Source organism: Dendronephthya gigantea, unplaced genomic scaffold (assembly GCF_004324835.1).
Source record: "Dendronephthya gigantea isolate DGI-Jeju-01 unplaced genomic scaffold, DenGig_1.0 000057F, whole genome shotgun sequence".
Taxonomy (NCBI): Eukaryota; Metazoa; Cnidaria; class Anthozoa; order Malacalcyonacea; family Nephtheidae; genus Dendronephthya; species Dendronephthya gigantea.
Window position 1 is genome coordinate 1,021,788 of NW_021163067.1, and position 25,739 is coordinate 1,047,526.

At 36.1% G+C, this 25,739-nt stretch overlaps 1 protein-coding gene across 1 annotated transcript in view; it reads right to left on the reverse strand.

The window, feature by feature from the left end:
- The window catches only part of LOC114529558, an 82,776-nt gene that overhangs the window by 26,139 nt on the left and 30,898 nt on the right, over positions 1-25,739 (reverse strand). The window contains exon 2 of the mRNA XM_028551371.1: positions 13,814-13,821. Coding sequence (XP_028407172.1) covers positions 13,814-13,821 — 8 coding nt within the window. The remainder of the gene's footprint in view (positions 1-13,813; positions 13,822-25,739) is intronic.

Sequence of the window (25,739 nt, forward strand, 5' to 3'; positions counted from 1 at the left end):
CACCCCTGCTATGGGTACTTATGCTTATTGCACCTATTTGGAAACTCTCCTGAACAATGATGTATTGGCAAAAAAAACTCAACTCACCTCGGCATTGTACTACAAGGATACCCCTGGGCATATGTATAACACAGGAAGTCTTCCATCAGAAGATTCTGTTGAGGTTATTGTAAATCATCCGACTGGTGGTGTCGCCGCAAAAAAAAAACTCTGAAATTCATGGTACCTGGAAGTAGAAATCAAAGCTTTGCAAAACATCATCAATTTATTCAAGATGGAAAACTGTTGGTAATGGCAGGTCCTATTTTTTGCCATGCATTTATGGTCAAACAATTATTACTTAGCATGGTGGATCTCAAGGTAGTCCTAAATCGAAAATCAAAATTGAAATTATGTTTAATGGATAAAAATACAGATCCTATAAACGCTAAAATCAAGCTTGTGGATGTGACTCTTAAAGTAGATAAAGTTAAGGTCAGTGAAACCATCAGTAAAGCACACAAGTTAGCCTTGAGATCGGTACCTGCCACTTATCCTATACGTTGTGTAAAATGTAAAGCATTTACCATTCTTGCAAACCTCCCGCAAATAAGAAAAGATAATGTGTTTGCCGGAATCATTCCTAAGACATTTGTGTGCAGATTTGTGGAAGCTGAAACTGCAAACGGCGAAGAAATACCCTTCAAACAACTCATTCTCATCTACAAAGAAACAAAGAGAATTTTATTCAGGCATACAACACATTATTCTCCGGTACTAGAAAAATGAAACAACAATAGAGGTCTTGATATCTCCAGAGAGGATTATTTCAAAGGATTCACCATTTATGCATGGGACCTCACCCCAGATATGTGTGGTGCCTCTCCCTATTTTAATGCAGTACAACAAGGATGATTTTGGGGGCCCGTTCTGGTCAAAATGCAGCATTTAATTTTTTATAGACGACCAATAATTTTTCCTTGGGTGTTGAAATATTATTTCATACTCAAATTATATTTTGCCTTATGAAGCTATTATTTTTTACAATGCTAAATTATTTCTAACAAGTTTGGAAATAATTTTATCTATTGCTTGAATTATTTTTTACTACTGCAAAATATTTTTGTCTGCACTATAACACGAATAAATTTTATGTATGTAAGAATTAATTTTGTCACAACTGTGAATTAATTTTGTCACTGCAAGCAACAATTAATTTTACCTCTTTTGAACCCACTGTACTGTGATCCTTATCGACCACAATGTCGTGCGCGGCATGTGTAAAACATGGCCGCGGAGAGAGATATTTCTCGACAAGTAAAAGCGATTGCTGAGGCGGCAATAGCAAGCATAAACCAACTAACATCGTTAATAGAAAGATCTGCACCTTTAGCATCATCGATGTCAACATCTGCTTCAACAACAGCTTCAGCATCTGCTACTGTACCCCAGAACCAACCTGCTGTAGATCATTTGACCAAACTTTGAAGGGGCTTTCCGACAACATTGAGAAATGCGAATGAAGCCAGCAGAAATCCAACCACTGGGAGGTATACCAGTAGATCCTGCAATTCGTCAACTTGTCACCCTTACTCCAGAGGAAATCAAACTCAAAGTTCTAGGCAGGTTGGTCGACCATGAACAAACAACATTGTTGCCAAGGATGTGGTCATCTTGAATTGGTATAGTAGCAAGATACCAACCTAACCCAAGAAGGTGGAACTGGAACAAAATGGCAGAATTATATCTGGGTCAGTGAACTATAATAAATAACTGGAACGATACCTCCTCATTGTTTTTGTGAAGCCAAAATTTGCGGGACTTTACCTCCATGGTTCATGGTTTTAAATGTTTTTTTTATGGAATTATAATGGATTACTCTTAAATTTAACCAGGTGAACTGTTTTACGAATTACAACTGGAGTTGCCGATCAGATTGGAAACAAATTTTCTTAAACGGAACAAGTTTATAGCGATGTGCAATTTTGACAACAATATTTGTTAATTTGTACGAAACGGATATCCTAAAGCTAAAATTTCATCGCAAAATACACTTGCTAGACATTGTATAATATTATAAGTTTATGTTTATTTAATTTCAAGTGACTAGATGCCAAAAAAGTTGTATTCATTGTAAAGTAAAACAAATATTCCTGCATTGTCACGCTAGGCTCTACGCTTTTTCCTAGCAAAGAACCGTCTTACTCCGCATTTCCAATAATAGGTCCATAAAATGCATTCTACCAACATCAAGAATGTCTCAGCCGGCTGTAAGTACTAACAAAATCAGTTATTTAACTCCCTAAAAAAATTTTTCGGTGAGTTTTTATCAAATTTACGAAATCACAAAAAAAACATTTTGTTTGGCCGTGTTTGTTTTTGCGTTTAAAGACTGGGGGTGACTTAGCTTCAACTTCCTGCCAGAAGGTAGCGTTCCAGTTATATTTATTTCACTGATCTGGGTTTGATATTGACCATCAATGGGATTCAGACACACTTAAGCTGAAGTTATCAGAATTATTGACTGGTGAACTTAATGGGATAGCATTTGAGATAGTCAAAAACTGCTCTGGGACATTGGTCATACCAAACATACCGGCAAGTAAACAAGTTGATGCAAAACTTCTTCTAAAGTCCATTGCACCAGCGGCATTGTGTACATCAGACTCATGGAAGGAGCACAGTTTAGAAAAGATAACAAGGATGGTGCGGCCGATGAGCTTCCCTATTATAACATATTCTCTGAAGATATGGATGATAACACCATTGCCAGTATTAACTTAACCCAACCCACCATCTCATACTTCCATAATTCAAGTCAGGATGTGGCTGATACCCAGAGAAGTATTGGCAATGAAGCAACATCAACTGTAAAACCAGAAACCCAGTGTATGACATTGCTTCTTGTATCGCGTTGGCTATAGAGCTACATATTCTGCTTCACATGTTGACAATGCCATGGTCGGTTGTTTTCGGCTTTTCCATGATATCATCGGGCCATTTTGTGAGAGCTGAAAATTATAGCCTGTCACGCTTGTCTGTCTTCAACTGAGACGCTCCCCAATCTGAATCGCAGAACCCTTTAAGAGTTAGTGGTGAATTCGTTTTCCTAAAGGTTAATCCTAATTCCTGTGAACATTTCAAATGTCTCAAAACATGTTTGGCCGTGCTCAAATCGCATTGTTTGGGATTTGACATTTTTTGTGACAATTTTGTTACCATGTAACACAGATCCACGGTCTTGTTCCAGTCATTACGTATATTAGGCTTCCTACAATTGCTCTATATAATGTCGGGTCCATCAATTTTGGTGATTCTTCATTTGTATCTTTCTCGTGGCCTAAAATGCTTGGGGTCGGCTTAGGTTTAGAGCTAGACATTTCGAATCTCAACTGAAAGAATCTTTTGAATGTATTGAGTTTGATTCCAAACTGACCATTTGATTCCATTGACCCATACAATAATAATAACACATCGCTCATTGTCAATTTAGCAAACATACAGACATGGGTCTGCAAGTGACTGCGTAAACTTTTCTTTTACCAAAAACTGATGTAATAAGTTGTCCCAATTTCCAATTCCAAGTCCGTATAGTGACCGATTTAGTTTACACACTAATCTTTCGCCATTGTTACTGAACTTTTCGAAACCTTCGGGCTGTTCAATGTAGATTTCGTGATCAATGGGTCCATTTGGTGGACAATCATGCCATACTGAACCATGCGTAGCAATAAGTGTGGACTGTGCTCATACGTGCAGTGGGTGCAAATGTAAATTCTTCTACCTGCGAATAACCCTTAATTTGGTACAAACCTGGCTTTATATGTCTTTTCGCCATTCTGGTTCGTTTTAACTGTGTATACTCTTTGCCCCTACTACTTGCCTATCCCTTGGGTGTGGTACAAGTTCAAATGTTTCATTTTCATTGAGAGCTTTTATCTCTGTATTCATGGCCTCTTGCCATTTGTTTGCATCTGATGCGCTTACTGCTTGCTTGTAACTTACTGGGATGTTTGCAAGCCTATAACAATAACCAATTGTGCAACTTTTTTTTCATCTAACTTATTTTGTCCAAAGTAATTTGGTTTATTGCGTGCTCTTGTTGGATATCTTTCCTCGTAGTGCCTTGTTCGTGTTGTTCATGTGTTTCCTTGTCATCACGTACTTGTCCAATTTGAAATTCCGGAGTGTTTTGATTTTCCTCAACAATGTTTGGTATTTTGGCCTCGGGCTTATCAATATTTTCACCTTGTACTCTCGTAGAGATTAAATCAACATCATCTTGCTCGGCTTGAATATTGTCAAAGAATTTTACACATTGTACTTTCTCTACCTTGTTCGTTTCTGGATAAAATACTAAAAAGGCCGGACTTCCTTTGTCATATCCGAAAAAAATGCCTTTTCGGCTACGCGCATCTAGCTTTTTGGCATCTTGTTTATACGCATAACATGTAGATCCGAATACATGCATAATGACTTCAGCACTGAAAAACGTTAGATCTTTGACTTGGTATTTTAGCAATAGTTTTGGCCCAATCTCATGAAAATGTATATTCGAAGAATTTGCAATTTCGGACTTATTAGTTAAAACTTGTTTATCTCGATAGTTCTGAATTTTCGGTAATTTGGGAGACTAGAAGTGGGTTATTCTCGGCATGGTAGAAAACATGGGTAACCGGATAGCCGGGTAACCGGATAGTAATTAAATATGTCATCTTTATAACTGTACATAAAAGTTGCAATATCAACAATTTATGAATCTATAAGCATGAATCTCAAGAAAAATATATGTTTTTAGATGCATTTTATTTCTATGCGAGCTGTCAAAAATACCATCGATTAAACTTCAAAAGTAAATATAAATCTTACAAATTTCAGGCGACTAATTTCATCAATGAACTGAAAAAATAGTCCATTGTTTTTCGAGGTCAAAAAAATAGTAAAAAAATTATCGGATTTGCACAAAAAATAAAAAAAAAAATTCTAAAAAAGCTGGAGGGCGAAGGAGTGCGCCTAAAGCACTGTATTGCGGTTGTCAGTGGTCATTACCATTGCCCTATGGGACCATATCTGGTGTTAGCACGAAAAAATCCGCCATGTTTCTTGCTTCACTTTTTTGAAAGGAGCAAGTCCTCCAGGAATTATAATATAGCTAGCTCAGTGCAATACAGGGTGTATCAAAAAAATGTCCCAAATGTAAAATTTCCGTTTTTCAGGATATTTTGCAGAATTTGGCAATTTTTTGTGTTCCTAGAGATAGTTAAGACTTATCTGGTGTACCCAGGCCAAGTTTGGTTTTTCATTAACAAAATTATTTTACCGGGGGGGTGGTTCCTTTCTACTGATATTGAGAGGGCTTGCGCGCAAAAATGTGAAGCTGAAATTGAGATATTATTTAGCTGTCTTAAAGTAGGAAAGCTTTTTAATAAACTGTCAAAGTTTCAGGAAAAATAATGCATACTGGGAGCAACGCGCGACTCCTAAAGGTGACAAATATTTCATTGCGCGCAGTGGATTAAATGCATTGTTGATTTTAGCGTGACCGATCTCATACAAGGTGGGCAAATGAATAAATTAAAGCGAGAAACTGAACACAAAAACAAAGGCGATTTATTCGTGATGTTAATCCTCAGCATGTCCACCATTTCATTCTAAGCAAACTGCGGCTTGTCTGAGCATATTAAACACTGAACAGCGAACCGTTTGTCTGCCCATTTGCCTAGATTTGCCGGTGGTAGCGTAGGAGATTTGCAAAAAAGAATTTCGAACAAAATGGATAATTTGAGGCAGGACAGACAAATGTGGTTCGCCGTTCAGTGTTTACCATGCTCAGACGAGCCGCAGTTTGCTTAGAAAAAAATGGTGGAAATGTTAAGGATTAACATCACTAATAAATCGCTTTGTTCTTGTGTTCAGTTTCTCGCTTTAATTTATTCATTTTCCCAGCCTTGCATGAGATCGGTCACTAAAATCAACCATGCAGTTAATCCGTTGTGTGCAATAAAATATTTGTCACTTTTAGGGGTCGCGCGTTGCTCCCAGTTTGCATTATTTTTCCTGAAACTTTGATAGTTTATTAAAAAGCTTTCCTACTTTTAGACAGCTAAATAATATCTTAATTTCAGCTTCACATTTTCGCGTGCAAGCCCTCTCAATATCAGTGGAAAGGAACCACCCACCCGGTAATATAATTTTGTTAATGAAAAACCAAACTTGGCCTAGGTATACCAGATAAGTAAGTCTTAACTATCTCTAGGAACACAAAAACTTGCCAAATTCTGCAAAATATCCTGAAAAACGGGAAAATTTTACATTTGGGACATTTTTTTTTATACACCCTGTATATAAGGATCTGAGTTTCAACATCAGATCACTCCTGATGAAGACACTATGTATATATATAGACCGGAGTGTCAAAAGGTTGGGTCGTGAAAGTTAATCTTTGTGTGGTGATTACTTTCATTTATTTAAACCAGAGTAGCAATAATTACAATAATCAATGAAAGTTTAAATGCATAAGTTGCGGGTTCAATCGTTCCGCCGTGCAAGCTAAACGGCTATTAAACAACCGGCTTCTGGTCTTAGTCCTTAATCCCAGATTCCCAGTGTGTACTTGCCAATGTTTACTATGAATTCTTACTCTTGCAACCTTCAGGTTGAACGGACCAAAGTGAGAAAATGTTTGTCCGACACAACTCTCAACTTAAGCATCTGAAAGAGGGAATGGAAAAATTGAACGAGCAAGCGAAGAATAAAGGATTATCAGATCCTGTGTAATTGTTGCGATTCATTCAGCAGCATGTTATATCTGGCCGACCACTGGAACTGTCTTCTCTTGAGAAAACGTTAGAGGGTGCAACAAACTACATAACAATTGACAGAGACAGGGTTATTGAATCCACATTCAGTGAACTTGAATTTATTGATAATCTAAGAACAACGTTTCAAGTTGACTTAATGGGGGAGGAGTCTGTTGACCTTGGCGGACTATGTAAGGAGTGGATTTAGGCCGTCAGCTGGCGCCCCAAAATGTTTCGTTTCATTGCACACCCTGCTAAGCTAAAAAATAATTACATACTCTTGTGGATTAAAATACGCTGAATTCAAATCTGAAAAGTTCCCGCTGATACACCCTGCAGTTTTTTTGTATTTGTCGCTTGAAGTCGTCAAGATTCGCTGTTTCAAAATGCGATTCGGCCAAAATCACATCACTCAAAAAGCCCCTTTTAACAATCAGGTCATTGAACGCCTGCAAATTCGGGCAGAGTTCGGGTCACTCTGAAATATGCAAAATAGCTAGTAATTAAATTCTTCGTAAACAACATGGCGGAAACAACTATGGCATGCATTATTCATCACTCTATAAGTGATACGAAACCTGATCAATTAAAAAAATTTACATCCGTAACATTATCCAAATTCTTCGAGTGCAGAAAAATATGGCTTGAATTACAAGGGGAGCAAAAGAAAATGGCGGAAAAGTCATTCGAATATATTTCCGAATCGGATGAAAATATGTTTTTCAAGGATAACGACTGTAAGTTCATGTTACAAAGGCAGCAGATCCCATGCTATCACATTAACTGTTACAGAAAGTTTATCGATAAATCAAAGATCGAAAGAGCCCTAAAGGCAAAGCAAAGCATTTCTGAAAGTGTCGAACCTGTGGCAAAGAAGACTGCAAACGATGTGTCTAACTTTAGTATAAACAATCGGTTACAACGACAAAAGTTGGATCAACTCATGTTCTTCCAAGAATGTGTCTTATTTGTAAGAAAAAGGAGCTCACATACACATGCCCGGTTAGTAAAAATGGATGTAATACTTTTACCAATAAGGAATTCTATTTGCAGCGTGTATATATATTATATATAATATAATTAGGTTCAGCACTGTATTTTCTCATTCTGACAGAACACAAAGAAACGAAAAATTCAAAAACTTACTCAAAGTCAGACTTGTGATGCAGGAAAACTAAGAAGGGCAGCTGAGATGAAAAATGACGAATCTATTCTAGTACATATAAGAGACAAAGACTGCATAGCAATAGAGGCATGCTATCATAGAAACTGTTATATGACATAAACAAACTTTTTAAACATTGATAGTGGTGAAGGCAAAACATGTATTCTCTATGCAAAATCCTATGACATTTTCTGCAAGGAAGTTGTGGAAAAAAGACTTTTAGAAGACAAAGAAATACTGCGTACACCATTCTTATTCAAGGAGTTTGTAAACATAGTTCATCGTGAGGAAGGGTGCGATGCATCAAATTATCGAGTGCATCGTTTGAAAATGCGATTAAAAAAGACATATCCCCAGTTGGTTTTCCACATGCCTAGTCGACGTATCGTGGGTGAGATAGTGTTCAGCAGCAACGTTGATGTGGGGGAGATTGCAGAAGAGAGCATAAAATTTTGTGAAGATGATGATGACAGTAGCGATCAAGAAGTTCTTCCTGATTCAAGCAGCACAGTAACTGGTCCTGATGATGAGTCTTACAGAAGGAATCTGTTTCATGCTGCAATGTTTCTCCATGACAAAATTAAAGAATGTAAACCATTTTATGAAAGTTGGCCACCTCGTCCATCTGAAATAAGTATTGACAGTGCAAAAGCAATGGTTCCACCTTTTTTAGCTACATTTCTGTCATGGCTGCTTGGTTTTACCACAGATGTTAGCATGGATGCTTATTTAAGTCTTCCTGAGAAAAAGTATTTGAAAATTATTTCTCTTGCACAAGACATTATACATGTATGTTTCAATGGCACACAGCACACTCCAAAATCCTTATCGTTGGGCATGGCTGTCAGGCAAATTACAGGATCACACCAATTAACAAATATTTTAAATGGATATGGGAATTCTGTGTCTTATTCAACAGTCCGATCGTTTGACACAGCTTTAGCATCTCGAAACTTGGGAACTTCAGTAACTATACCAACAGGAATAGCCTCAAACAAATTTACCATGATGGTCTGGGACAATATTGATTTCCTAGAAGAAACACCAACTGGCGCTGGGACAACGCACATGGGTAATGGCATAATAATTCAACAAATTAAGTCAAATGAGCTCTTGCCAGTTCAAGCTGAAAACAACTCCAGTCTTAAGAAATCAGTTCGGACCTTAAAAGCTCCACAGCAAGAATTGACACCGTATATATTGGGGAAGAAAGAATCACCAAAATTATTTAACCCTGAAGATGATCTAAACATATCTCTATCTTCATATAAAGATGCTCTAGAGTCAAGTCAATTATTAGACTTTGTGTATGTATTGTGTAAGTATTTCTGCAATCAGGAAGTCAAATTTTTGCCTGGATGGACTGGGTTCAATACAACCATTAACAGCAAACCATGTTCGTTGTCAAAGATTGCTTACCTTCCAGTTGTTGATTCGCCAGTTACTGAGCTTTCAACAATTTATGCAATACTAAGAAGGAGTGCTGACATCGTAGACAAGGTAGTGTACTATTTAAATTAGTTAATCCATTATGCAGCAATGCATCGAAATTTGCACTACTTAATTTTTTTACTCCGTCTATAACACTACACAACTTTACTCACCAAGGCAAAAGTATTGCACTGTGATGGGTTTATAATTATTATTTGTTGTACAGAAGAGCCATAATGTGGAAATGTAATTAATATTGTTGTATCATTCAGTTGCAGTTGAGGTTTGCTGTTCTAATTTTCGATGAAGCCCTATATTCTAAAGCACAGCAAATTCGGTGGAAATCTGAAGAGTTTCTTTCAAAGTTCATAATACGCTTGGGGGACTTTCACGCATGTATGTCATTTGCTTCTGCTATTGCTTGTCGATTCCGTGAGGCTGGATTACAGGTAAAAACAAGATTTTACTATATAGCAATAGGTACAGTTGTGTATGATTATGCAAGACATCGACCTCTCAGTACGAAAAGCACATTATGTATAATGAATTACAAAAATACAGTCAGAGTCAGGTAACACATCAGATGTGCTTCTCCAACCTTAAAGGTCGATGATTCACTGTTTAAAGTTTTATTAACTTTCCATGGGTAAAGTCTGGTGTTAAACAGAGCAAAAGCAGAAAGTCTGGGATATCGGGCAAATTGCAGGTCATTGGGTTAATTAAATTATGCTTATATTATTGTCTTAAGGACATATTTGTAGAGTCAGAGACTGTTGCTCAAGGTTCTCTCAATGGAGTATTCAGTGGGAAACACTACAACAGATGTATACGCGCTCACAAGTTGATGTATGAAGCCCTGGAGAGACTTCGTTTTGATGCATTTATTGAAAGTGACTCAAGTTTGGGAATCGATGTTGTATCTGATCTTATGAGAAGTTTGGTGGACAACCCAGAACAAATAAAGTTTGAGGGTGAAGTGCTTTCACATGGGCAGATTATAACTGATATGAAAGAAAGATAAGTCATTAAATCAAATTAAAATTATGATTACATTTTATTCAATTTGGGGAAACAATATGTTGCCATTGACGATGAGTAATTAATCGTTTGGCTTTACACAAAGTAATACAGTCACATTTGAGTGCATTGCCAGTTAAAGGGTTAATTACATAATTGGGTATTACATTGTAATGATTAATTACCCATCATCATTGATGAGCACTTTCTTAATATATGAGCAACCGAAATCTATTATATATAAATTATAAACGGGGTTAGGGTTAATCAATTATGAATTTGCGACACTTCACTCGATGTTGAATAAATTTTACAAGGTTAATGGGTCTCAATTTTGAGTGAGGTTAGGGCTAGGGTAGGATTTATAATGGGTTGTGCATATATTGAGAAAGCACCCATTGATGGAAGAGAATTAACACTGTCACTATTTGTTTTCGACCTTACCTGGAATTTTGTGCAGGCTTCTTATGTGCAATATCTTACTTATTTAGGTATCAAAGATACATTGCAGAAGAAAGTAAAAGAAGCAAAACATTTCAGTTTTGGTCATCTTACATTGATATGGTGAATGTACTGTTGTCGTTTGTTAGAGCCACACGCACAACTAATTGGTCGCTCCACTTGTCATCAATCCGAGCAATGCTTCCATGGTACTTTGCTTACGATAGGATAAATTATGCTTGCTACCTTACTGTATACTGGCTTGAAATGATATCACTTGAGAAAAGCCACCCAGGTAACATAAATGCAAGGTTCCATTATACTTGCTACAATGAATACCATACAAATTTTCAGGCTAATTTGTCTCTTTTAGGTTCTCTGTTTGAAATCTCTACACAATGGACAGTTCAACGGCAAAACAGATATGGATTTTCTGCTATAGCTTGTGATCAGGCAATAGAACAGACCTGTAATCGGGATTCAAAAACAAAAGGTGGAATAACTGGTATGACCCTTAATCGAGGTGCAATCCACCGGTGGATTTTGGCTCAAGCTGATCGATGTGCTATTACAAGACAGTGCAGTTTAATGGCAGGTGTGGGAGAAGAACAAAGGTATCTAAATAAAGCATTGTTTAAAATATATCTACCAAATGTTAAATACTTTAACTACTCAGGCTGACAATTATCCTAAGAATTATTATCTACTGTAAATGCTACATCGCGATACTTTGAATACCGCAACCTCCCCCTGCTATATTATTCAAGCCAAGCAACACCAATGTGTAATTATGGTGCAAAATATTTTAATCTTAGAATGCGAAAAGATCTTGATGAAACAAGCTGTAAGTTACACGAGAAGTCTGTTCAGCAAATTATGGAAACGATTTGTTCAATGTCCAATCCTTTCAGTTTTGACAGTCCTACCGACCTTGTCAATATATGTAGTGGTATAGTAGCTGCTGAAGCAACAGCGGGTGATTTAGAGAATGCTTATCAGAGAGGAAACGAAAATGCAGAGGATTTTATCAAGACAAAGATATTGTGTGAGAAGGCTGACATTTTTTCTCCCATAACCACCATGAAACTTAAAACCTTTAGAACCATGGCAAAACTAAAAGCTACTAAAACAGCTTCTGGTAAACTAGTCCCAATCAAAAATGACTGTAAATTTTGGGCAAGGCTTGTACTGATTGCAAAGAATCGGAAAATAGACCTCCAAGAAGTGTTTACATACTCACTTCGGTCGTATCCCAGAGCGTTGGCTTCAGATTCAGGTGGACTTAATAAGACAACCAAGTCAAAACTCCTCCATATATTGGAAGCAGAAGCAGGTCAACCATTAATTGATGTAATACCACAAGAAAGCACCACAATTGTTGATGCTATGGCATTGCTTCAAATGCTTACGGTTAAAAATATTCCTGGTACATTTGATCAACTAGCTGACCTTATCTTGAAGAAAGTTATCGGTGTTGCAAGGTTCAACAATTCAAAACGAGTAGACTTTGTATCGGACAGGTACCCTGAGATTAGCACAAAGAATGCAGAGAGGTTAAATAGGGCAGCTTCTGGCACGCAATAGTTACAATTCTGAATGGTAATCAAAAAGTTCCAAAACAGTGGAAAAAGTTTTTAAATGTGGGTCGCAATAAAGAGGAACTTATCAAATTTTTGGTAAAGCAATGGAAATTAGTCCCTGCCTTTGCACTGGAACCAATTGAAGAATTGTATGTAACCTGTTCTGAAAGTGTTTCTGCTATAAACCACAGGACGGAAATACTTTGGTAGTTGAAGAAGTTCTACAACTTACTTCTGACCATGAAGAAGCTGACTCAAAGATGTTTTTACATGCAAAGCATGCAGCAGAATTTTCAGACAATGTTGTAATCAGAAGCCCTGATACTGATGTCTTTATTATCGCCTTAACACTTGAAAGTACCATTGATTCCAGATTATTATTTCAAACTGGCACAGGGAACAACTTAAGGAACATTGATGTTAATAAAGTTGCTGAACACTATGGTGAAAAGTGCTGCAAAGCACTTATTGGCTTTCATTTATTCACAGGTATGAATAATATAATTTTTAGCGAAAAAAAAAATACATAACTCTTCATAAAGATTTGGGTCAGATTCCTTGTATAATTGCAATTTGTTAACCTCAATCTAACTCCCATAGGATCCGACTCGACCAGTGGATTTTGGAAAAGGGAAAGCAAGAACGTGGCAAGCTGCTAGAGCTGATGAAGAGTATTTGGATGGTTTCAGTAGTTTAGGAGAGGAACTGGATGTATCAGAGGAAGTGTGTGCCATCTTGGAAAAGTATGTTTGTCACTTATATGGCCAACCGGATGTGTCGTCAGTGAATGAAGCCCGTTACAAGATGTTTAAACTTGGAAAATGCTCAGAAGAATCTCTTCCCCGAATTTGGACAGCTTACAGCAACATGTGCTCAGAGTCAACTATGAAGCATACATAAGAAGACGATCAACCATCAACAATATTTCTGCACCGTCACCAAATGGGTATGGCTGGACTTTGGATGGTAGTAAACTAGATATTAAATGGGGGCTAAAAGAATGTGCTCCAGAGAGTATTTTGGAGTATGTAATGTGTCGATGCAAAAAAGGTTGTTCCACCAAGCGATGTTCATGCCAAAAAGCAGAGTTACCCTGCACTGAGCTATGTCAGTGCAGTGAGTGTGAAAATGTCGAAAGCAATGCAAATGATGAAAGTGATATTGATTATGGCTCGGATGAAGATGATGATCAGGATGATGATAATTAGTTCTGTTATTCTGCTATTAGTATGCCCTTTTATATTAATCCTTTATTTGGCATTTAAAATCTCCTTTTGCCTAATGTACATGCAATTATGGTGTTATACAGGGTGTATAAAAAAAGGCAATCACTTAATATTCAACCTTTTGTACTGTTAACAAATCGATATTCATGAATATTATGTGGTTGCCTTATACACCCTGCACACTATAGTTTCCACATGACAGCAGTGACAAATAAAGAGATTGCAAAAGAATGTTGTTATTGTGATATGCATTGTAGACCATTAAAGAAAACAATGCAAAGTAGAACAAGACATGTCATATGATCGAACAACTCATTGTGGAATTCATAATTATTTGTATTAAGCAAAGTACTTTATTATGGGAATCCAAGGCAAATAATGAAGGCCAACAATGACATTATTAAAAATAAAATAATCACTATAAACTATACTGAGCGTGATCATATAAAGAAACTTTAGGTACAGTTTTTGGGCTATCCAAATGTTATGTCTTCAAGTCTTCGATACATAATCGTACAAATTAAGTAAATTGAGTAACATTGAAAAAATGTTTTGAAAAAAGCATTTGTGTAAAAATGCATGCATGAGAAATTGTAAAAGATACTCCATACGGTTTTCGCCTGTAATTCGAGCAGAAACCGGAACTCAATTAGAAAAAATTCGTAGACAAAGGGACTTTTTGAGAGATGTGATTTTGGCCGAATCGCATTTTGAAACAGCGAATCTTGACGACTTTAAACGACAAATACAAAAAACTGCAGGGTGTATCAGCGGGAACTTTTCAGATTTGAATTCAGCGTATTTTAATCCATAAGAATATATGATTATTTTTTAGCTTAGCGGGGTGTGCAATGAAATTCATTTTCTGGCCATTTTTTAGAGTGCTAGCTGACGGCCTAATTAGATTGATGAACCATGCAATCAAGTAAAAATACTTTGATCATGGGTTACGACCCTTGCTGGCCAAAGACTACTATTTTGTTGGAGTAATGATAGCAGTTGCCATGCTGCAAAATGGCCAGTTGCCTGCCTTTATTGGTGATGAGATCCTTCAAAGAATTCTATCATCAAAAAATAGCCCTGATCCTTGTATATACCAAATTCAGCGTGGTCTTGAGATGTTGGGCATGCTATCGGCACTGATACAACTGCCTATGCTGACTTACCTGTTGCAGCCTGGAGCCCAGCAGAAAGTAAATGTGCAAAAATTGTTGCACATTTTGCAGCCACAGTTTTCAGAGGAAGGGTCTAATGCACTCAGGATGGAAAAAAAGGCTTACCAAATGTTTGTAAGGTATGTAAGAGAAGTGGCAGCAGGCAGGCGAGTTTGTGGAGATATAACCTTGGATCTAAGCCACATTCTTCAGTTTGTTACTGGTGCAGCAGAAGAGCCTGTGCTTGGATTTTTCCTCCCTCCATCATTAAAATTTATCTCACCAACATTCAGTCAGTCATATTTTGGGAAGCAGTAAATTGTAAAACACTCCTTGGTACCATATATATGTTTAATTTACGATGTAATTTAGCATAAATTGTATACCCGTACGATACAGCAATAGGAACTGATATTCTACAATGTTCTAACCTCGTGTCGAATAGTCACGTGATATAATAATTATGATTATGCAATGTCAAACGTAATAATTATAATACTAATATATTGTCAACACTCCCACTTAATTATTACTTTGCCATTCCTTCCTCTTTAACTTTGTTGCTGCCGAGCGTCAGCGAGGCAGCACACTATTCTTGACATTTTGAGGTTTCTCCAGAGTTCAGTCGACCCAGGCTTTTGCGCCGATTTATGTATTGTCAAAATTTGGATTTGTGTTTGTCCGGAAAGATGTTTGTAGTAATTCCGGGGGCATAATTAAGCTTCAAGTATGTTGGGAGATTTAGGGGGGGTTTCGACTTCGAATAATTTTTATTGTGTATGCAAATTCGACATGCTTGAGTCCGAATGCAAACCACAAAGACATTGTACGAAAAAATTCCTGAAAATAAATTCTGCTGATATCCATCAAGGCAATGAACTTTTTAGTAATCATTCTAGAGGCAAGCAACGCGCTTTTATGAGTTTATCGGCGCTTCTTACAGCCTGAAATTTCCCTTAATAATATCGTCGTGGTCAAAAATTACATTTAATAATGTCTTATTACAAGGAGACAAAATGTACCTAAAAGCGCTGAATAGTGGCTTTATAATGTTAGAATCGGATGAAGATTTTTTGTCTGTGGGAAATTTAGCGATTTTTGTGAATGTTTCATATTGCATGAATATGCCAAATGACTTTTCGTACGATTTATGTCGATCAAATCACACCATATTGCCTGGCCATGTACAGGAAAAAACTACATCACCTGTGACGGTGGTAAACATTGAGGCACAAAATATTGTTGACCCACCCATTGTGGTGGAGCCTGTTGAGGCACAAAATATTAATCATCTGCCCATTGACATTGTGGTGAAACCCCTTGAGGCACAAAATATTGTTGATCCACCCATTGTGGTGGAGCCCGTTGAGGCACAAAGTAATATTGATCCACCCATTGTGGTGGAGCCGATTGAGGCACAAATTGAAAACAAAATTTGTCTCATAACATATAGAACAGAAATTCAAGGTCTTTTATAACAGATCGAGAAATTGAGTGCCACTACTATGACATTCACACTGCACTGTTGAATATATTTTCAGATGAAAGTTATGTTATTATTATTATATTAGAAGGTTATATGATGGCCTTGATTAAGGAAACAGATTATTTTTATCTTATTGACTTGCATGCTAGAGATTCTAGTGGCATGCCTGATCCTAATCCCATGCACTGCTGTTGTCATGAAATTTTATAATATTCTGGAATTAGAGCAATATTTGTATTGTCTGTCAGTTGGACTACATGCCAACTTATTTGAAATTGTACCTGTGCAATTCAGTATGTGTAAAATGCCTGATCAAAACAATAAATGTGTAAAAGATCGAGAATACCAGAAAATGAAACATTCAGTAGAAACTGATCATGATAAACAAGCTAGACTTAACAAAGTTAATGAGTATAATAAAAGAAAGCAGTCTCATGAAACTGCCTGTGAGAAACATTAAGACTTCAAAAAGCTAATGAGTATAAAAAAAGAAAACAGTCAGAGAAACTGACAGTGAGCAAAAAACAAGACTTCGAAAAGAAAAGGAGTCTAAAACGAGAAAGCAGTCTGAGGAAACTAATAGGGGGGAAAAGTGAGACTTCAAAAAGAAAACAAGTGTAAAAAAGGAGGCGGTCAGAAGAAACTGACAAGGAAAGGCAAATAAAACTTGACAAAGACAGATTATCTAAAAAACAAAAGCGGGCAAAGCCGCAACACATAAATAAAGAGGATTACTTAAATTTGTTTGATATAAGCAATAATGGTAGAATTGAGGAGCAATGTTGGGAAAAATTTAATATAAACAAGTCAATGCAATACACTGTTGCTCAGTGTACAGTTTGCCATGAGGCATGGCCAATAAAATCTAAACCTAGTTCACCATAATTATGTGTGTTCAGGATGCTTTAGAGATAAAAAATCTCCTAAAAAATTTTCTTGTGAAAACTTGATGATACCTTCTTATGTTCCAGATGAACTACAAAATTTAACTCAGGTTGAGGAAATGTTAATTGCTTGTGCTTTGCCAATCATGAGAGTGTATGTTAAACCTGGTGGTCAACGAGGTTATTCAGGGCATTGTATTAACTTGCCACAAAATGTTACAGAACTTGCAACGTCTTTGCCAAGATACCCAAAGACTTTGCTGTGATTATTGTCGGGGTTAAAGCGCCGATAAACTCATAAAAGCACATTGCTTGCCTCTAGAATGATTACTAAAAGTTCATCGCCTTGATGGATATCAGCAGAAAGAAATAAAGCCATACTTACCTGTATATTTTAAAAAACTATTTGTTTTTTGTTATTCTGTCCAGTTTGCTTGCATTTGTATGTGTTAAACCCATACTTATTATCTAAAGGCCATGTTATCTATAACAACTTATTATCTGAAGGCCATGTTAAGTTATGCAATTTCTATTGCAACTTCAAATGCAAATTTATTGCTAAGATATAAAATTGTGAGTGTTTTTGCTAATGCTTTAATGAATTTTGACATCTGAAAACAGTAGCCCAACAACAGCAGTACATCACAACCCATGATATAGTGCTATTGTTGTGCTACCTATGCTCAAAATTGCAATTACATTGTATCACCCCAGGTAGCTCAAAAGTATTTGGACACAAATACTTTTCGGCTACCTGAAGTATCACAGAGGAACAATAGACTATTGCTCTATTATTCTTCTGATTGTATTGAAGTTGCAATTACGTTGCATAACATGTATTTAAGTTGAAGGCAGCAATCTCCTTGTGATAGCAACTCCTAGTTCATAAAGATACTTCTGTTGATTTATTAATAGTGTCCTGGATTCTCACGTTTGATCGTCATCCCAAGAACGAAGTGAATATCTCCCTGATTTGTCATCTTAAAATGTCTGCATAGCATGTCCTTTTCGACATTTAACAAGTTGACGTCGTTGGAGACAGGAATTATGTCGTCCACATATACTGCCATTATCACAAAGCTAATAAATCCGTTTTAGTTCTTTATGGATTTGACATAAATACAACTATCCGCATTGCTTTTTCTGTATCCGTTCTTTATTAGAAAATTGTTGACTGTTTGGTTCCAGCACCGCGCCGATTATTTAAGTCAGTATAAGCTCTTCTTGAGCTTACACACATATTCTGAGTGTTGTGAATCAATGAATCCCTCCGGTTGTGCCATATAAATATCATGATCTATTTGTCCATTTAAAAACGCTGTCTTGACGTCCATCTGGTGAACTTCTAAGTCATACTTGTTTGCTAGAGCTAGTAAAGTTCTTATACTTGAGTGCTTTGCCACAGGTGAAAACACCTTTTCATAGTATCAAAGATTCTTGTGAGCAGTTCTACAAGTCCCTGGAAGGTTCTTCCAATATATTGGCATCAGACAGAGGCCCATCCTGCACTAAAATTGAACAAATAAAAGGCAAGAAGGTTTTTTTATTTGTATTTTCTACAGTCAATCGATTCTTCTTAAGTCAGCATCGGTGCCTCTGCTAAAGCTAAACATCAAGCAAAATCCACTCCGGCATTTTCTCCAAGGTAGAGTGACTCACACGGAAGAAATTTATTAACGGCTACTGTTTACCCAAAGTCATTGTCAATAAGTGACTTCATGAAAGCTGGTAAATTAGTCAAGCCTCCAAAGACTGTTTTTTTTATTTGGAGGCAGCTATCTTTAAAACCAGGAACATGGAATCAAAGCCGGAATGAGAGTAACGGAATCTTTAAAACCCGGGATGAGAATCTCAGGAATCTTTAAAACCCGGGATGAGAATCTCTGGAATCTTTAAAACACGGAATGATTTTTCCATATAGCGTCATGTTAACTTTGCCAAAATATTTTTTTATTTTAGATATCTGTAATGTCTATTTTCAGTTTGCTCAATAATGAATTAGATGTTCCGGTCGTAATAACAATAACAGAGTCTTCAAAGAAACACAATGAGAAGGAAAGGCAAAATTCTGCAGTCGATAATATTACCAATGAAGCAATGACGAAATCAGGAAGCAAAGTAAGTGTATCATTTCAATATTTGCTCTCCTCTCTTCACCAGTAAGAGTAGGTTCTAATTAATTCTGATCATTTCATTTCTTCTTTAACAGGGGGCTACCATCGACCAAAGAGAAAGCCTGGCGGTTAATGAGTTTTCTAGGTATTTGTTTACACTATATTTTCTCGCATGGCTTTGAGGCAGCAGTAGCTGTTTTGCATGTTATATCTATGTTTGTCTATTTATATTTTTAGTGACGAGAAAGCTCTTGAAAGAATCAATGCACCCAGAGAGTGTTACAAGAACGATGTAACGACTTTGGAGTAAATCCGCCTATACAAGTAGTTTGTATACTAATAAATGATTACCCAATTGAGGAAACTTGCGCATCTCAGCCAATTGATATCTCTCACAATGCCTCTTTCCTGGTCGGCAAAACTAAAAAAATTTGAAAACTTTGAATATGGCTTAAGGTTAGTGTTATCTATATTTTTGCCAAATATAGAATTACTACAAAATTTGTGGTCAGTATGCTTTGTCAGCCAACCATACAGTAACCCTTTGCAATAGCAAAATGCAGCGATACCTGTGCTTTCTTCTTGGCCAAAATAATTGGATTGGGGAGGCGTGATCGATTGATTTTTCGCACGATGTATTTGTATTATGTTTGACCGTCTATACCGATCATGTACTTTAAATTTGTTTGGCGGGAAAGCTTATGTTGTAACTCTCTCAGGCTAAAACAAACTCAACAAGGCCACAAAAAAGCTTTTTATCTTGTTTAAAGTGTCTTGGCTCCAAATTCATTCATGAGAAAGGCTTTGTTCGATTAGGGTAAATAATAAATATAGTAATTTTTAATACAAATATATATTCAATAGTAGATAAAGATTTGGTTTTATTTATAATATAAATTGCCAATTTATTTATATTTTTATAGTAATTTAATCTTTAAATTTTAGCTGGAATTTTAAATCAATATAGATAGGCATGATATCATTGGTCAAACACTTTTTAAACAATATTTATTGAATATTAAATACATAAATTGATGGAGCCAGGCCACAAATAACGAATGAGGAAAGCCAAACACCACAGCTGAACTGCAGTGTTATTACAGCAATACCAATATCTGCTAGTAATGGGGACGAACATGTTGTGTACTAAACTGTAATAATAACAGCAGACATATGCCAGAGGTTTCATTCCACAAGATTCTACAAGGGCCAATATTAAGAAAAAAGTGGATCAAGCTTTTAAAAACAAAAGGTTTCTGTAATCCAGGCTCAAACCATTATGTATGTTCAGCTCATTTTCCAGGAGGCAAAAAAACTTATGACAATAATGTTTCATTGATTTTAACTGTAAATACACATCCAGTCCCCAAACGAAGAAAATTGTTAAATGTTAGTACTATGGAAGATGAAGTACCAAGTATTAATAAAGAATGTGAGCCAAACAGTTTACCTAAAAGTCCAGAAAAAAATACAGAGTCAGGTCAGATAAAGGCCAACGAGAATCTCAAACAACAGCTCCAGGAACTTCAGGAAAGATATGATAAACTGCAACAGGACTATGATGAGCACATTAATGACAGGCAACAAAAACTGTTCCGATTGGAAAGATTTATTGGCAGTGATCATGATTTTAGATTTTACACTGGTTTTGTTGATTATAGCACATTTAAAATCTGATACTTATCACCAGCATGTCAAAATCTACTTTATTATGGCACTCCATCATCAAATGTTATAACATCTGAAACACAGAAGGAACATGGCAAGCCAAGATCTTTATCACCAGAATAAGAACTATTCATGGTCCTTGTCAGACTATGTTGTGGCCTTCTTATTGAAGATGTAGCCCACAGATTTAATCTATCAGCGAGCCATGTTTCCTGCATCTTTATAACCTGGATAACCTTTCTTAACCAGCAACTTAGACTTCTACCAATTTGGCCAACACGCAAATTTGTTGATGACAATATGCCTGAATGCTTCAAAGCAGAATTTCCAAAAACAAGGGTCATAATTGATTGCACAGAGATTTACATAGAAACCCCTTCTTCTTGCAGAAACCAGTCAGCGACTTTTTCAAGTTACAAGAACCATAATACCGCTAAGGGTTTGCTAGGTATTTCCCCCAATGGTTTCCCAAGCTTTGTCTCAAACCTTTACCCAGGCAGAACAAGTGACAAAAAGATAACACAAGATTGTGGATTGCTTAAAATCTTGGAGCCAGGGGATCAAATTATGGCCGACCGAGGATTTGATTTGGAAGAGGGGTAACATTAAACATTCCAGCTTTCCTAAATGGATGAGATCAGCTGAGCAAAGAAGAGGAAATCATGACAAGAAAAATAGACTCTGTGAGGGTGCATGTAGAAAGGGCTATTGCAAGAATTAAAAACTTCAGAATTTTGCATCAAGTTTTCCCACTCAAATCAGTTGTACAACTTGAACATATTTGGACAATTTGCTCATATACCAGTTTATTTCTGCCACCACTAGTTGTTGAGAAAGAGTGAATTTTCACCATTTTGTATTGTATGCATTCCTGCATCAATGACTGTTTAGCATCTAAAAGTGTTAACCTTTTGTTACATTATTACATGTTATAATAAAACTAGTACTGATTCATTCAAAAATATTTACTATTTACTCAAACTTGGTAAAACATATTTGAAAAAAAAACAAGTCAGTTCTGGTAACATTACAGTTTCCCACAGCTCTTTGTCAAATTGAATCCTATCAATGTGCAAATCTTTATTTGTGAAAACAACGAAGTCACACCATTGCAACTTCAATGTTGCCATGGTCGCTTGAACTTGATAATAATAAACAGGGGTCTAATTTGAACATTAACATTGACAAGATAATGAGCTGTCCGCTTCACATGATTGCTCAATTGTCAGACTCGTTTTGAATAGGGACACTTTACTTCTCCTATGCCAATCTCTGACACCTCGCATATTTACATCCTGGTTTCTCTCCCCTTTCAAATCACAGTATGCTTTTATTGCATTCATTTAATTGCTGTTGCCCCACTGACAAGAAGCTGGTCTTTTCTTTCTGGACCCATCATTTAACAAAGTATTTAAAATAGATTTTGGGTATATTGTCTTTCTTCATTTGACAACAACTCCAATGTTTGAAGCTGTTACTTTCTTGTTCCTTTCGTCAAACCATGCTGTGCAACCTGATTGTTCCCTAGTATTTCTCTCAATTTCCAAAACTCCTTCACATGGCTTTTTTAGATTTTTCTCAACAAATTCTTTATCATGTTCTGATGGCACAAGTGCCCAGTTTATATTTCACATGCTAAATTATCTAAATTTTCATGTATTTGAGAGCATCTTTATGAGCTATGGTATATCTTTTTTTTGAAGGAAGCATTTCATGCAACAGATCATAAGCAATTGGCTGGCAATCATTAGACTCTAACAACTTTTGGAGGTAGCTTGCCTTTTCACCCTCTTCCAAGCTGTTTGCCAAGAACTTAATTCTTTCTTGAGAAGACTCTCTGGCAAAATGAGGTGTGGGATTATAACATTCGTCTTTAGGATTTTTAGATTTCTGTTCACATGATGATTTTTCAAATTTTATGTCTTCCAAAGAACAGGCTTGTCATTTTCATATATATATATATATAAACTTCCTGATTGGCAAAGATGAAATGTTTGTGTTTCAGTGAAAAACGTCAGCAATTTAACTGTCATTTTGCAAACTGTTTTTTAAAAAAATGTTTCGAAAACAAAATATGAAATGTGGAATCAAATAACAGATAAAACACTGGGAAGAGTTTAAAATATTATTAGAACTGGAGGAATTAGCGGTGAAAAGGAACAACTCGATTATAATCCTTGAAATGGTAGGAGTCTTTTTTGTTTATTTCGAGGTTTATTTCGTGTTTGCTGTATGAATACATTTTCTGACCTTGGTAGTTGGTACAGTATGTCGTTTTGCTCGGTTTTGCGAAGACATGACCAACTATTTAAGGCTTTACATTATCCTTTTAACTTCCAAAAGAGTCCTTCAAAGTGTAATTCGAAGTTTTAATATAACAAATATCACTTTAAAGGTTTATATATAGTCGACTGCAATCACTGCATGAATTTAATACTCGAAAAACAACATTCGACGTTCACTGCTTGGTTATTTATATTATTTGGGCTGTTTTGATGTTTTGAAGGTTTAGCTATAATGAAGTATTAACTCTCACTTAAACTGTGAAAGTCTATAACTTAATGCAACGGAAAGCAGCAGGAAAACGGGTGATTTCACTTCACCTTTACGACTGTGTTTGTTTCCGAAATATTTGAAACATCAGCTATCAGCTTTACATTTAGGACATTTCATAATATTGAAGGTTAGGTCTGGCTAGCTCAGGAAATATTTTCCTTCGTTTGAAATGGCGAGGGATTGCTGCATGCACATATTTCTAGTACATACCACTTATTAACTGAATTTGGGGTCCGTACTAGAAAAATATCAGACCGAGGTCTTCCAAAACTTTGTTTTTTACTTTTAAATAAGAATGATACAGTAATATAAACAAAAGTCAAAGATGACTAAATATAATATTCACATGTACCAAATGATGCTCTTCTTCGTCCATTCTCCGTCGATATTTTTCGTAAAAAATAAAAGTGCAAGTTTGTTTTTGTTCAAAAATATGAGAGTTGGACTGTTACTACAGCAAAAGTCTAATACTGGGGTGATTCCAGACCGGCAAAGTACCAATCAGCCCTTCCTATAGGATCCTTCGTATAGAAAATTCAATTTTTATAGGAATTTCTATAGGACATAATTTTCCTATTAGAATTCCCATAGGATATTAATATTCCTACTGGAATTCCTATAGGACATAATGTTCCTATTATAATTCCTATAGGATATTATAATTCCTAATAGAATTCCTATAGGAATCAATCAAATCTTGCACAGCAAGAACTTGTGATGCAGAGAGCTGGATAGCTCTTTTTTTTTGCCAACACCTTGAACACCTTCTAATAGGGACAAATCGTTGTCAAAAGACTCAACATATCTTAACTTCTGGAGCAGTTGGTAAACAGCGGGGCAACTTTCATCCTTGATGTATTGGTTATAGGTATTAAAATTAGGCTAGTGGTAATTTCATTTAGGTTAAACATTTTCTTTTAATTAAAGTTATTTAGAAATAAGTTTTAATATTTGTGAATACTGTATATATCATAAAATTGTAAATTAGTGTAAATAAAATTGTAAATTAGTGTAAATATAAAATTAGTGCTAGGTAAAGTATCTTTTAAAGTATTTTAAATTTAATTGTTTTTATTAAATTGTATTCAGATAAATATAGTTAGTTAAGTTTTTAATTATTATATATAAATGGAAGACAATCCTTGCAGTTCAATAAATGCAGAGCAAAGCAAAAATGTTAATACTGGTACTCCACATGCTTGTGGTGGGAAAAACTGTTGTGTTCCATAATGTACAAATAACAGCATACAGAATCCTGAGCTTTCATTTTACTCAGTACCTAAAGATGAGAAACTAAAAGGAAATGGCATAAAGTGCTAAAGACTAAGGGGTTATTGGTTGATGACTGATGGAAAAAAGTGTTACATTAACAATGTTCCAACCATACTGACAAATTGTGTAAAAAATAAACCGAGAGAGAGAGTGTTTCAAAAGCCTGATAGTCCTTTATCAAATGAGCCCTCTACTTTGTTTGAACCTAGCAATATAGCATCGAAAGATCTTGTGCTAACTGAAAACAGCAGTCATTTTTCCACAAATGAGATGGTAACTTGTAATATTAGTCAGCCGGCAGATACAACATCAGTGCACAACATGCAAACTGAAAATTCTAAATTAAAAGAGCAATTTAAACAACTTGAATCCAAATGTGCTTCTCTTGAAGAAAGTCGCGAGGCCTATATATCATCACAGCAGTGCATATTTCGACTTGAAAGATTTTTTGGCATTGATAGCGACTTTAGATTTTGTACTGGTTTTCCAGATTATACAACATTCAAAATTTTCTTTGATTACCTGTCACCAGCATGCAATAGTTTGTTATACTATGGGTCAAATACTAGTGAAATAATATCAGCTGAACAGAAAAAGTGTGGAAAGAAAAGGTCAATATCACCAGAGCAAGAGCTGTTCATGGTGTTAGTTAGATTACGCTGTGGTTTCCTACAACAAAACCTAGCCCACAGGTTTGGCATATCATGTATGCATGTGTCCAGAATTTGGATTACTTGGCTGACATTTCTTAATTAACGACTTCGTGCACTGCCTATTTGACAGACAAAAGAATGTGTCAATCAAAACATGCCTTTGTGCTTCAAGCAAAACTTTCCACAAACTAGAGTCATTATAGATTGCACAGAAATAATGATTGAAATGCCATCATCATGCCAGAGCCATTCTGCCACTTTTTCATCTTACAAAAATCACAATACTGCAAAAGGTTTGCTTGGTGTGTCACCA